The sequence below is a fragment of the Lutjanus erythropterus genome, chromosome 13, assembly GCF_056507025.1.
Source record: "Lutjanus erythropterus isolate fLutEry1 chromosome 13, fLutEry1.hap2, whole genome shotgun sequence".
Lineage (NCBI taxonomy): Eukaryota > Metazoa > Chordata > Actinopteri > Lutjaniformes > Lutjanidae > Lutjanus > Lutjanus erythropterus.
Window position 1 is genome coordinate 11463116 of NC_139329.1, and position 14427 is coordinate 11477542.

The window sequence follows — 14427 nt, forward strand, 5'->3', positions numbered from 1 at the left end:
TGGATTTCCAGGGTTGGCACAGGTTTTTGTATTTTCCACCTGCTGTTCTTGAGAGGCTGACATCACTGCAACACCTATAAAAAGAACTGATATCAGAATTCACAAACCTTAGCTTTAGTACAGGATTACACAGACAAAGCTCATTTTTGGAAGACGAGTACAGTAGAACTGACAAATGCAGAGGTTCTTTATTTTGTTTATCCATTATCATCTCTGCCGTCAATGTTACCATCAAAGGTCAAATGTATGAAAAAAAATATATTAAAAACTAACACTAAAACACAATTAATTTACAAGGACAGAGCAGAGTGCTTCTCCGTTATCTTTGATATTAGCCTAAATCATCTTTGTAGGATTGGTTTGGGAGTAATAATAAACGGCCCAAGAGAGATCAGGTGATTCAACAAGAACTCTGAACATCATGGGCAGCCCAAGGCTCACATCCAGTCTCATGCAGGGCTTATTTGCTGAGGCAACACAAACAAAATAGAAAAAGTGATAGTCAGTCCCTACGTTAAGTTAGTACGTTTGTCAGAGCTATTTAATTATTCAACAACTGATCATGTTCTGCCAGCAGCAAAGCTGAAAATTAGAAGTGCTGTCCAGACAGATTCTGCGGCTTTGTCCACAGAGCTGTTAGTACATCACTGCTGGGATCATACTGGGGATATATTTTCTACCCACTTTATTTGAGAGGCTGACATAATTACCAAAAAAAATACTAAAGTGTCATCATCAATCAATCATTGGTTTTACATGTAATCATAAAATAAACTTAAATTTGACTTTCCTACTTGACTTTCTATTTCAAAAGTATAAGTTACTCCAAAGGAAAATTTTTATACCTACCTACAAGCAGATTTTTCTCTGCAGTCGTACTTTAGAGAAACGAAGAAGAGATGCTAAAGTAACGTTTGTCAAGTAAGCTAAGCTAATTATTGGCTCGCTAACGCAGCATCAAGGTTACCTGACGTTAGAAATGTAATGTTTCACAGTCTGACAAGTATCTGAATGAAACTATATCAACTAGTTTTACCTTCAAAATGCAGTAAACCGACACGACGATTTGCGACGTCTTTATCTGGTCTTTATCTGGTCTGGTTGCTAAAGCACGTTCACGTATTATGCCTCAGGTTGCCATGGGAACCACAAAACATTGCATTCATAAATACATGCATAAAACGCATTTAAATATTAAATGTTTTAATCTTTTAAATATTAAAATATTTTTAAGCACCTTACCCGATCTTTCAATCTTTTTAAAACCCGCAGTTATTTTATAAATCCTGTGTAACACACACACACACACACACACACACACACACACACACACACACACACACACACACACACACACACACTTGGGCAACATCGGCTGGTTCAGGGCTGGTTTTGGCCTGTGAACTGGCTGGTTTGTCATGCAGACCTGGTAACCTTGGATGATGGCGCCATCTGGAGGAGACTCAAAAACATTGATCATCTGTTCTGTCAAATTCAGAAAGGCTTGGATCAGGTTGTTCAGTGAGCACATAAGTGAGGATTTAGGATTTCCTCATCTAAAAGTAAACCCACGATTTTTTGCTCCAACAGCAATACTTTCTATGTATGAGTATCGCTTAAAGAGTTAAGGTGTTAGAAATTTTGGATATGTGGATAGATGAAAAACTAACATGGAAAACTCAATGATAAAAGAATTTATAAATGTGCAAACATAAACATTCTACATAATTTAGCTGGAAGTGATTGGGACGGAGAAAGACACCTCACTTATGATTGATCAAGCCATGATAAGATCGACTTTAGATTATTGGTGTGTTGCATTTGGGTCAGCTGCTAATTCAGTTTTTAACAAACTGGACCAGGTCAAAGCAAAGGCCCTAAGAATTTGCTGTGGAGTTTTAAGATTTTTATATGATGCCTATATAAGAACTACGAGGAAACAAAGCAGGGTCCCGTTATTGGGGTAAGTGGACTAAAAGCTCTGCAAAATCAGTACATTAAACTCGCAAATGGGGGAAGAAGAGAAATCCAACGAAACACTGAGATATTGTATTTTGCTTCTATTGCCAAATTGTTGAAGAGCTATTAAATCTTACTGTTAACAGCATGAATGAATGCAAAATATGAAATTGAATAAATTTAAAATTAAGAAAGCAAGATGAAATAGAAATATAAGGTACTGTTCACCAAGCACACTTTATTGGCTCAATTCATAAGGTCATAGAGGAATTACTAAGGCAAGTTATAAACATCATCAGCTTCAAATTAAATACATGAAATATTCTCATTACACTGAATTAAGTCACTTATTTTCATTTCTCTGACTCTCTCTTTCAAAGACACAACATATTCGCACACAAATAATGTTACACTGGTGAAATTACACGGCAAAAACAATTTTAATTTCATCAGAGGTTTACAGCCTCCTGTATGTCACACAATATCAGTCATTTTACACTTTATTTGAAATTAGGTTCATAAAAAGGTGAATTTAATACAAGCTCCTTGGCAGAAGAACAATCTACTGTACTGCAGTGAAACAATTACTTCAGTTAGTGGACACTCCTCTTTAATTAAAAATAAATATAAATATAGTTTGATTACAGAATTGTTAAGCACTACGCTGGGGAGCTCTTGGGAGAAATGTTACAACCTCACATCTTATCTGTCATAAGACCCCCCCTCAACTTGCCTTACTTAGTTCTACTTAAATTAATGAAATGGTTCTCAGAAAGTGGAGCGGACAGAAAATAAACAAGATTTTGCTGATGCTATCATGCTGACCTTTATTTCACTAAACTTCAACATGCATCCTTCTTAGTAACTGCTTCCCCTATGATTGTTAATGACTGATTAAGAAATTGTAGAGTAGGGCGCATTAACTTTTTTTGGCCTGAAGATACAGAGATAGCGACTCTGGATGTTGCCAGGTGACATTGTATGGAGCGCAAATTGTAAGTGCTAGTTAAAAATGTTCAACTTGAGTGAAAAATTCTTTGGTATCACAGGGCTTTGTAGACTCTTGTGAGGGAAGGACCAGGCAGAGGCAAGGGACAGAGCTGTTGTTCCATCTAACTGTTCAACTGTCTATCCCTACATCTAATTGTTTGTCTGTCTAGCTCTCCATCCGTCTGTCTGTCTACCTCACCATCTGTCAATCTGTTACCGTCTGTGTCAGTCAAAATATGTGTACAAATCATTGAGGGCTTACAGGGTGGGAAGGTGGGAGGCAGGGGTGAAAACATGTCAATAAAACAGAGTCATCAGTCCTACAGGATCCTGACAGTCCTGATCCTGAATTTACAACAATGTTGAGTTAGTGAGCAAGGCCTCTCTCTCGCAGCAAAGTACAGACTGTTACCGTTCTGACTTCACAATGTTGAATTGTGTTTTTACTCATTTTTTTTTTTTTTACCATTAAGCAGCAGCTAATCCCCCTACAGTGTCACTCAGCACCTGACTAGTGAATGCTGTCTAGCCTGCTTATGGTGCTGTGGACCTGCATTCTGATTGGCTAATGCAAAAGGTGTAACCAAGCATATAATCTGAGGGGGGGTATTCCTTAACAAACAGAAATACATTGAAAATAAATAGGAAAAAACAAGAGATAGATCTGTTAAGAGGGTTATAAAAGGAGGGCACACATTATTTTCTACTGTATATGGGGATATGGGTGGGTATTTATTTTCTCAGTACTGAAAGGAAAGGGTGGTAAGGGGACAAATGAGGGGGTAGGGTAGCGACTTTACCTATGTCTTTAAAGTGTGCAAAAATTAAAAAAAGAAAAGAAAAAAGAGAGTCATTACCTCCTGAGTTATTTTAACATATTTCAATATTTCCAACATTCAGACCACAAGTCTCTTACCTTAAATAAATATAAAACTATTTGGGGGAACATTGGATTTTTGTCATTTTTGGCCTGAAACTGAAATTTATCACATATCACAATTGGAAAACTCTTAACTGCACAGATTACAAATCCTTGAGTAAACAGATAGAGGCAACATTAGATTTATAGTTGGCATTTCTCTACTGCTCAGGCAGGAAGCACATGGACAGGTGAAGTTCTGTTGCGTCCTCAGGAGTAGAACTTACTGTTGTTTATCTTCTTTTCTTTTGTCCTGGGGCACAAAGAAAAAACAGCAGAAATAATGAGGGATGTAACACATTTCATTTCATTTAACCACCTAGTTTTTCCCCCGCACAATGTAAATTTGAGGCTGACCTCTGTCTCTCACTGGTGCTGAGGTGGCTGTGTTGGCGAGGGATGGCGGCGGCGCGCTGAATGTTGGTGTGTGTGTCGTACAGGAAAGGTTCACTGCTGACTTCAGATTGTTTTTTCTTCAGCTGGCTGGAGGACGAATACAGCTCCTCCTCTGCTTTCTGAAGGACAAAAGTCATGTGATCACAATCACAGAAACGCCTCCAAACTGAAGTCAAACTGAAGATATGTAAATCAACGTTGACGTGTGCAGTGTGCGTTTGCTCACCCCTGCTTGCTGTATATCGATGTAGACCAGAAGAGAGGCTAACTCCAAGTTTTCACTGTAGCCGTTCTTTAGAGGAACAGAGCGGTAACCTGTTAAAACAAAACAAACAAAAGATCAGCTCGATTAGCTCTATGTGAACACATTTAGCTCTTAATGATGGTTCAATATCAACCAGTCATATCAAACTACACAATTAAGACAACACACTAGTGTTTTTGAGTGTTGTGTGTCCTGTTGCAACCTGTAGCCATCAGATACACAGCAGACTTCGCATGCAGCTTCATTATATTATGCCAGTGCCTTCATGCTGCACCAGGTTTGCTGTGTGTCAGTAAGTTTGCAGATTAAAAGTGATAAAATGTGTATCTGTTCATCATCTTAACTTTTATCATCACCATGTGCTCAGAGGAAAATGAATTATTTAACATCAGTTCAATGCATCTTAATGCACTGAAAACTGAACTGCATTTACCACAGACAGTAATGCAGATACCATATGCAGTACATAAAAGTGATTATTACTGTATGTCTTTTTTATTTCTGTCAAAGTTACATCATGTTGTTAGTTGATAATGCATAGCAGACTTTCTGACAGATGTACTGCTTCATCATTTTGCTTCATCTTCAACAACTTCAAAAGCAGACCAGGTGTTAACTGTAATGAGTGTACTATTTCAAGGTAATTTTTTAGACAGTTATGAAACCAGTGAAAGATATTCAAAACAATATTGGAATATTGGAAAATAGCTAGAGGTGACACTATGTGTACATAATAAAGTATTTAGTAGTTCATATTTCCTTGTTTAAAGTATTCACACTGTAGGTCAAATGAAGGTGGAAACTTTTGACATCAGTGATTTGTCTTTACTATTTACTGTATGGATTCTGAAATGTCTCAAAAGAGGTAAAAGATGAGAAAGTAACCAGGTAAATAGTACTCTTGCTTTGTGACGAGTACTACATGAGCTTCACATGAACAGCTGTTCACCAGCTCTGGCCCTCTGTGCTGTACATGTGTGTTTTCCTACCTGAACGGATGCCTTTGACAGGAAATGTGGCCTGAGCCAGGAAGTTGGGGTCTGAGAACATGTCCTCCTCGTTGACCACAAAGCGCAGGAAGGTGAGTTCAGGCTCGTACACGGTGAAGGTTATGGGCTCTGCCGGGGCTTTCCACACTGGGTTCAGGCCATTATCACCTGCAGATGGCAGAATGACAGCACTGTTCACATGATCACAAGCAATGTCTCACTTTCCACTCATTTCTCCCTCACGCTCTTTCATCTCATAGGTTTAACAGAGAAATCTGTGAAACATTTACTGTTATAAATCATAAAATGACGATATGTTATTAGAGATAAAGGAAACATGTTAAGTTGAAATACTTGCTTCATTCAAGTTCAATTATTAGTGAATGTTCACCAAATGAGTAGGTGTCTCTTTATGCATCACAAGACATCATTAGCAATCTTGTTGAAGGAGTAAATGTTTATAATGGTTAAACTGTGCAATATGTTAGTGCAGTCTGGGCAGGGAGTGAGACAGGCAGTCACACAACTCAAACCAGTGTCCACGTTGTGTATTTTCAGAGCAGTGGGCTTTTGCTTTCAGATTAACCAGTTTATTTATATGTTGAAAGACAACTGACAGGTATACACAGCTGATCAGCTTGCAGTGCTTGTTATTGTCAGTTTACAACATGCATGTATCTTGTGCTGCTGCAGTGCTCCTGTAGCCTGCTTGAGCTTCCTTGAGTCTAAGCAGGAGTGGGTGGGGGGAACAAGTTGGCTTCAACAATAGATCATATATCAAATAGGATTCAACCTATTTGAAATATCATCTATGGCTCCCTCTCGCTATTTGGACTCCAAGTGCTACATATTGCTCCTTTTCCTTTCACTCTTCCCACCTCCCACTTCCCCTTTGCTTACGATAGACGATGGTCTTGAACTTCTCTTCTGTGTGTCCGCACAGCTCAATCTCCACGAATGGACTAGCGATGCTGCGGCCGGGCTTAGGAAGGTGTCTGGCAGCAATCACCTGCAGAAGACAAATACAGCTGCTGTTAGAAACTTCTCTCCTGACCAACAAACTAACTGGCAGCATGCTGCTATTCATTGAGCATTTACTTACTCTGTTACAAAATAAAAATACATCTCTAACGTGATTATGAAGTTTGTCACAATATTACGCCTGGCCTGAAACTGAATATATACAGAAATCTCATGATCATGTCTGTGTTAGCCAGTAATTATTAAATGTGTGTGTTTGTGTACATACGTACCCTGACCCTAATGTTGAACTTGACCTTCTTCTTCTCCTGCTGAGGGTCGTAGCTATCATAGCGCATGAGCTCCGGCTGCAGCACGTAACCTGTGCGTCCATTCAGACTGAAGAGGGCACTGTTCAACTGTGTGTATTTATCTGGATGGACACAAACACATTGTAAAAATCTAAGTGAAACACTCCTCATTAGAAGTCATAATAGAAGCACACTGGTTGCAACAGCTGATCACACTAACCTGTGATAAGCTTCCTGCCTAAAACTACCACAACTCTTAATGAAAAAACAAATATTTTTTGACATATGTTGCACATTAACAATATTTAGATATAAATGAAAGAAAGCGTAATGCATCTGCCAATCAGGAATGGCAGCTCTTATAATGTAGCATACAGCTCACATTGTGCAGCAAAGAAAAAACAGTGTTTCTGTTTGTGAAAAGCTGGGCACAGTTTGAGGAACTACTGGATTTAAATGTTGATTTTGCCACTTGTAAAGATGTTCTTATCCTGGGCAGACAATAAATACCTGTGCAATTACAAAAATACTTTAGAAGAAACAAACTGCTGCTGGATAGGGGTGGCACAATTTCAATATTTAATCAAAGGTTGGGCGGCAACCTTTGACCTAGGTCGTGAGGAGCTGAGTTCGATCCCCCAGCTCCCCGGCTGGGGCGGGGCCTTTCTGTGTGGAGTTTGCAAGTTCTCCCCGTGTCTGCGTGGGTTCTCTCCGGGTTCTCCAGCTTCCTCCCACAGTCCAAAGACATGCATGCTAGGTTAATTGGTGACTCTAAATTGCCCGTAGGTGTGAATGTGAGTGTGAGTGGTTGTCTGTCTCTATGTGTCAGCCCTGCGATGAACTGGCGACTTGTCCAGGGTGAACCCCGCTTCTCACCCAATGTCAGCTGGGATAGGCTCCAGCAGCCCGCGACCCTTACAGAATAAGCGGTTACAGAAAATGAATGAATGAATGAATAATCAAAGGTTGATCAAAATGAGTTTTCAATATCAAGAATCAAATCAAAAAGGCAGAATCTGTGATTCTCCCAGTGTTTTTTAATATCCGCTCCCACCTACTTGCATTGTATGTCAGAGAGGAAAAAAACAACATAAAGACGACACAGCATAGCTTAACAGCCATTATATCACACTTATTACTATATAGACCATCTTTTAAAAGAAGAATTTGAAAATGTAAATGACAGTTGTCAGTGCATAAAATCAATGATCAGCTGATCTTTACAAATCAAGACTCAATAGTCTAACAATAGCACAGCCATCAGTGCTAAAAAAAAATGTTAAAATTGAAAAATGGAATCAAATCGGGACCTTAAAACTGAAAGTCAAATCGAATTGTAGATTTGGAGAATCATGACACCCCTACTGCTGGATAAAATAAATAAATAAATGAATAAAAGAACATTTCTAATTCCCCCATAAGATCTGTGCTGGGAAGCCAGTGTGACCAAGTCACAGAGTGTATGAACTGCTGAGGCCACATAAAGGGCAAGTGGGACCAATAAGACACAGTGTGAGAGTACAAGAGTATTGTGTTGGACCTCAACATTTCCCTCCAAAGTTGTTGATTCTGAGACATCAGCTCAGATAAACTACTGTACCTGCAGTCTGGTAGTTGAGAGCCACCATGTGACAACCAACGGCCCAAAGTGGATAAGGGTCGTAGTTGGAGGACTCCACACGCTGACCTTTTGGATAGATCCGACTCAGAGCTTTGCGGTTGTACTGCAGGAAGTCTTTGGTGCGGCTCTTTCCCGGCGTCTTGTTCTCCACAAAGGAGCGGATCTCTTTGTAGCTGTAACTGTCTATACACAGAGAAAAGAGCAGTGACAGGAGAGATGCAGGATCTGATGAAAAGTGTCTCAGGGTGTGTCAGCTGATACCAACAGACAAATCACCTGGACTGAAACTGGACACTTGAAAAATCTTTACCTTCACATGTCTATAACATCACCAGCTACCCCACATTTGTATCTTGCTTAAGTGAGGCAGCTGTTTAACATCGCTTGGGCTGTTGATTGGTGAGTGAAGCATGCAGCCAGTGATAACAATGTGGCAGTAATCTAGCTAATATATGTAACAACTGTACTGAAATAGTGTCATGTGATAAAGACTGCTGTGGATGTAGGTTATCAGTGCAATTCTAAATTTAGAGTAGTGTAATACAGGAAGCTATCTAGTGTTAAGACCTTCTTTCTGATCACATCCTGTTTGTTGAAGAACTTTGAGTTGTGGTGTGAGAACAGTGAAAGCAGATCCTCACTGAATAAGGTCTCAGGTCAAAGCACTCAGTTTTTCCCCCACAAGTAGGATGTGCAGCTGTGCAATGCATGATGGAGGCAATGATCATATCAGCCTGCATTTACATGAATTACTTGACCTCCATTTCCTACAGATGAAGCTTGCTCTTCTTAAATTATACTCAGATTTATTCAGCCTTTTCTGACAACAAATTCTACAACATGACATGGCTATTTTTTTTAACACAAAGATGCACAGCGGAGCCATTTGGTCCTCCCATCTCTTCCATATCATCCCATTAAGGAGACCCAGTGTATATTTTTCACAAACTTTTTATATATAAAGAATATTGCATTAGTGTTTGAACAGAAATGCTGTTCAACTGTGGTCTGAATGAGAAGCTAATTACACACAGATAGTGAGTGCAATGAATGTAATGTGCATAAAACTTTCCCAGAGTTTATTTCAATAGAACAGTGATTCCCAAAGTGTTGTCCATGGCCCTCTGGTGGGCCTTGAGGGGTCATGAAAACTAAATTTCAGTTTTACAAGTTGAAAATTACCATGCTATGAGTTTGATTAATTTAAAAAAGTAATCAGAACTGTTAAAAAACATCATGGGATTTAAATTGCATGTTATTCTTCGTTTATCTGACCTAGTTTAAAAGGTGTTATGCCATATTTGGTGACCTGTCAAATTAATACCTGAACCTATCTTACATCTTGTCATTGGTATGATTAATCCGACATATTGATCAGAGTTGCGATTAAAAGTGTGGGTTGGCTACAAAAGATGTTAAGATTTTGAATTGGGCTGTGGCCTTCGCAAGTTTGGGAATGGCTGCTATAGAAACTTAGCAGAATAATAAAGTAATTCAACGTCTCAGACTAACCCTTTAACTGTTCGATATTCAGACATTATTTGCACTCATCTAATTCTAATATAACCACACCAGCTGTAGCTCTGATTAAAGCATTTATTATTAACTGTACTGAAAGACTGAGTGTAACATATCTAACTCTAAAACAATGCTAAAACTAGCCTGTTCTAAAACTTAACAACTTAAGAGTATTGACTGTGTTGGAGGGTCTTTCCACTGTGAAGCTGCGGTAAAGTTCGTGCCTTCAGGTCCTTGTCATAACATCACCTCGCTTGCTGTTCACAGGCCTTTGTATTCAGTGTCTGCATCTGCTTGCCCTCACCAAAGCGGTCTTTCTCCTTGCTGCGTGGCTGACAGTAGACCACCAGGTCCGACATCTCCATGGCAACCTCTGCCTTCTTCTCCACTTCCTCCTGCTGTCTGATCTGAGATTGGACAGAAAAGCAACCACTTCCTGTTAAGCACAGTGATGGTGACAGACAACCGACGAAACACTCCACTGTGGTTATACAGTCTATAGTCTGCTTCAATCATATACTGTACTTAGATATAATCTTAAGTAATATATATATATAAATAATATTACAACATTGTTTAGAAGTCCCCTCTAGGTTTTGACGTAAGTCGGGCTCTTCCACCATTACATACAGTATGATATGCCACAAGATACTAACCTCTTGGTCCCTGTTGTACTGCTTACTCATCTCTCTCTGAGTAATGTCCCAGGCCACCTGGTACCATTGAAACAACTCCTCCAGAGAGGATGCTGACAGGTCAAACTGCAGACTGTCCTGCTCCATGTCCTGCAGGGTCAACACGTGGGGCTTCCCATTTTTACCATTCTTCACTAGAAACAAGGAGGGAGGAAAAGAAGAACAGTGAAGGTGGGCGACGTGGGATGTGCAACCTCCATATTTTATAGGTAACGCATAGTCAGATCCTCATTTTGGATTCAGTCCCTTGACTTTTACAGATAGGAAAGCTGAGGGAGGCTTGTATTGTTTTCCCCAATATATGTTGTTGTGTGTGAGTCCATGCTTCCCCAAATCTCTGAAACAAATGTAGTGAGGGCAAAGTCAGCACACCCCACCCAGTTCAACATTTATTTTTTAACTCTCCTGGTCAGGCAAGGGGGTTAGAAATCTGCCTGCCCGAATTCCATTTTTACTTGCCCCTGTGCAAATTATTTAATTTATTATCAGATATCAAATAATAACAAAGACTAAAGTTAACTGTCATGTTTAATCTAGCGCTGCCTGGCTGAAATATACCAAAACTTTCCTTTAAAGGTCCTCGGCCGTGTCTTAATCTCTACTGTGATGTCTGAAATAAAGGGGAAAATGCTTAAAAAAATCAAATGACAATCTATCAGTCAAGCACTGTTTGGGGTTTTTGGTCACTAGTGGAGCAATGCTTTGTTGACCAGGTGCATGCGCACAAATACAAACAAAAAGGGAATCTCAAAAGTCCATGTGCAAGCACAGAGATGATGCAATACACACTCCAATGGTTTCACGCTATTCTACTGATTGACAGATTGTGGTAGTAGTGTCAGGAAGTGAAGCAATTTGTCAGCAAAGTGAAGGAAATAAGAAGAAATTATTTCTTCTTTCGTTAAAAGGGTAATGAACATCGGAGGCTCTAGATGAACACTACAGGGATTTAGAATTGTTTGTTAAACAAAATGGTTCAATTTACAGCATCTGATATTGGCTGAGTTGAAAAAGCTTCAGTAATATTTGTGTTTTTTTATTTGGCAAGCTGGAAATGCAACATCCATGTAGTGAGGATGGTGAAAATTTATGTCTGCACTCTACCTCATGTGAATATCAAACATGGATCATCAGACACTAAAATAACTTACAGTTTTGGATGTTGCACTTGGAGATGTCCACAACACCCTTACATAGTTCACCAAGTGGGTTGTCTTCCATGTCCTATTTTAATACACATCACAAAACACACAGATTATTTTCAGACAGTCTCTATGATTAACCTCCAGTGAAACTGTGACCTAAACTCTGATCTTAACCTGTTCTTTGGTCTCAGGTTTGGTGTTGTTGGATACTTCCTCTACGTAGTTAGACGGGAAGAACAGCTGGATCTTTCCACCATAGTCACCTTTCCACCTGCAGTAAGTACAATGTGGAGAGAAGTACTGTATATGTAAATGAACATGCATGATGCATAAAATGACTAATCATTAAGATATGGCAAAGACTCATAGCCTGTTGCGGCCAATGTTTGCGTATGTGTGTATGAGTGAACTCACCAGCCATCATTTTCCTTTGATACATTGTGTATCAAAGCTCCTATAGTGAAGCTGAGCTCATCTGGCCTTTTAGCTTGGTAGCCATATATAGCCCTGACTGTACTTTGAGGCTAAAGGAGACAAACAGGCACAATCATGAATGGGTATTTATCAAAGGAAACTGCACAAGATAAGAGCCAAAGCTCACAGAGTGTAGAGGTGTATACACACCAGTGAGGGTTCAATCTCATTGGGCTCCACGTACGTCTTCATCTCGTACAGTGAGGCACAGTCTTTCTCCTGTGAAGCACAATCCACTGTTAGGTACCAGGACATTTATTGAGTTTAGAAACATACAGTGTAGTGAACTGATATTGGTCTTAAATGTGGGGCTAAAACAATGAGCAATGAGCGAATATTTCTACTGTAATATATTAGCACAAAAAATAGTAATACTGTAATAAATTTAGTTAAAAAAAATTCTACTACTATGCATTCAGCACTTTTCTTAGAGATCTTAGAGTTATTCTGCTGCAAAATCTATTGTTCTTCCTGCATCAAGTGATATCGCTGGATGTAAGACTGTTTCAGGTTGGACCTTTAGCTGATTAGATGGATTGCCATGAAATTTTGTTTAGCCATTCATATCCCCCTCGTGGTGAATTGCAGTTGCAATTTTGGTGATTCAACATAGCACCATCATCAGAGCCATCATCAGACCAAATTTTCAGAATACTCTGGTTTATGACCAAATACCAGCAAAAGTAATGACATTCCCATCAGCCTCAGCTGTAGTTTGTGTTTGGTAATAATTGTCAGCATTCTAACATGCTAACTAAGATGGTGAACATAATAAACATAACAGTTAAACAGTTGCAATAAACAGTTCATTGCAACATGTTAGCATTGAGCTCAATGTACTGCTGTGCCTAAATACAGCCTGAGTTGTTGCGGTCTGTGCTCTTTCACTTCAACTCCTTCGTTTCTTCACTCTCATCTCCACAAGACTAAACATTGAGGATTTCTCAGATATAAATGTTTAAAAAGGATGATTTCTTTTCAATACTAATATTTTGGGATGGGGGCTTTTTTGCGTGCCTTTATTCACTACAGGACTGATAGCCTCAATACATGGGGCGCATGTGCTATGAATTTGTTCTGAGTTGTTGGTTAAATATTTGTAAAATACATAAATTCAAATTTATTATATCTCAATTTTTTTCTTTTCTATTACTATAATCTGCTACAGGATGTCTCCTACAGTGACTTACTGTGCTGAAGCGGTCCACCAGCTCAGGGGTGACTGGGTAACGTAGCTTTATCTTGCGATACAGCGGCTTCTTCCTGAAGTAGTTGACCAGCTCCACCAGGCTCTCAAACTCCGTAGTGGTGCCCAGCAGGTACATGTTACCCTCCTTCTGGATCCGACAGTGTTTCACCTTACCATCCCCTCTGAAAGAGAGAGAAATCAATCATTACTAAAAACACACAGAGCAGGAAAATAAAAACAAAGTCTTTAGTGTCACTGCACCTGAATGTGATGGCGAAGGAGTCTGACTCTCCTTCTCTCTGTCGGATAAGAAAAGCTCCATCTCTAGGAATCCTCAGCAGGTAATCTTCTGCCTGACCTCTGCTCAGGTTACTGTAGAACCATCTGCACAACAAACACATTGGGATTACATATATTTGCGTGTGATGATCAGAAATACTCTCTATATACATATATTTGTATATATGTCTAAAAGTGTCAGATGAGGAGAAGATGTATCCAGTGATAGATCCATGAAATGTTCAGCCTAGCTTAGCAACAAACACAGCAGGAAAAAACACAGTGAATCCTGAATAAAGTAAGTACAAAAACCTATTTCAAAATCCCCTTTCCATTCATAATAACACACAGAACAGAATTAATTAATAAATACATAAATCAAGCTTTGTAACACAGCCTTATTGAACAGTTTATCTTGTAGTTTAACTCCATGTATTTAGATAAGGATGACTTTTTTTTTTTTAAACAAACTAGCTATTAATCCTAATGTGACTGCCTGCCTTCACGTCAGCTCTAAAAGTTTAAAGGAGCTGCTAAACATAACTGGCCATAGCAAATTACTGGCTAAAAACTGGTGATATTGAAGAGCGTCCAGTAGTGAGAGCAAGGCTGTCTGTTATCTGCACATCCACTGACTCATTTATTCAGAATTTACACAGGCTTCCATGATTATGTGGATGATATTGTTTATTCTGCTGTAATATAATTTCCACTCAT

General features: G+C 39.2%; 1 protein-coding gene across 3 annotated transcripts in view; it reads right to left on the bottom strand.

Moving 5' to 3' along the window:
- Positions 1-3743: 3743 nt before the first annotated feature.
- plcg2 (phospholipase C, gamma 2) overlaps positions 3744-14427 on the bottom strand; it is a 29167-nt gene continuing 18483 nt past the window's right edge. For 2 of the 3 annotated variants that reach the window (XM_084733765.1, XM_084733766.1), the window contains exons 19-33: positions 13693-13815; positions 13433-13613; positions 12393-12461; positions 12183-12292; positions 11943-12042; positions 11775-11847; positions 10585-10757; positions 10233-10335; positions 8390-8593; positions 6772-6911; positions 6419-6527; positions 5519-5686; positions 4491-4579; positions 4226-4383; positions 3744-4121 (exon numbers count right to left, since the gene is read on the bottom strand). In XM_084733765.1, the coding sequence (XP_084589891.1) occupies positions 4079-4121; positions 4226-4383; positions 4491-4579; positions 5519-5686; positions 6419-6527; positions 6772-6911; positions 8390-8593; positions 10233-10335; positions 10585-10757; positions 11775-11847; positions 11943-12042; positions 12183-12292; positions 12393-12461; positions 13433-13613; positions 13693-13815 (1843 nt within the window). In that variant the 3' untranslated portion in view covers positions 3744-4078. The remainder of the gene's footprint in view (positions 4122-4225; positions 4384-4490; positions 4580-5518; positions 5687-6418; positions 6528-6771; positions 6912-8389; positions 8594-10232; positions 10336-10584; positions 10758-11774; positions 11848-11942; positions 12043-12182; positions 12293-12392; positions 12462-13432; positions 13614-13692; positions 13816-14427) is intronic. The other variant, XM_084733767.1, reaches the window with a different exon arrangement.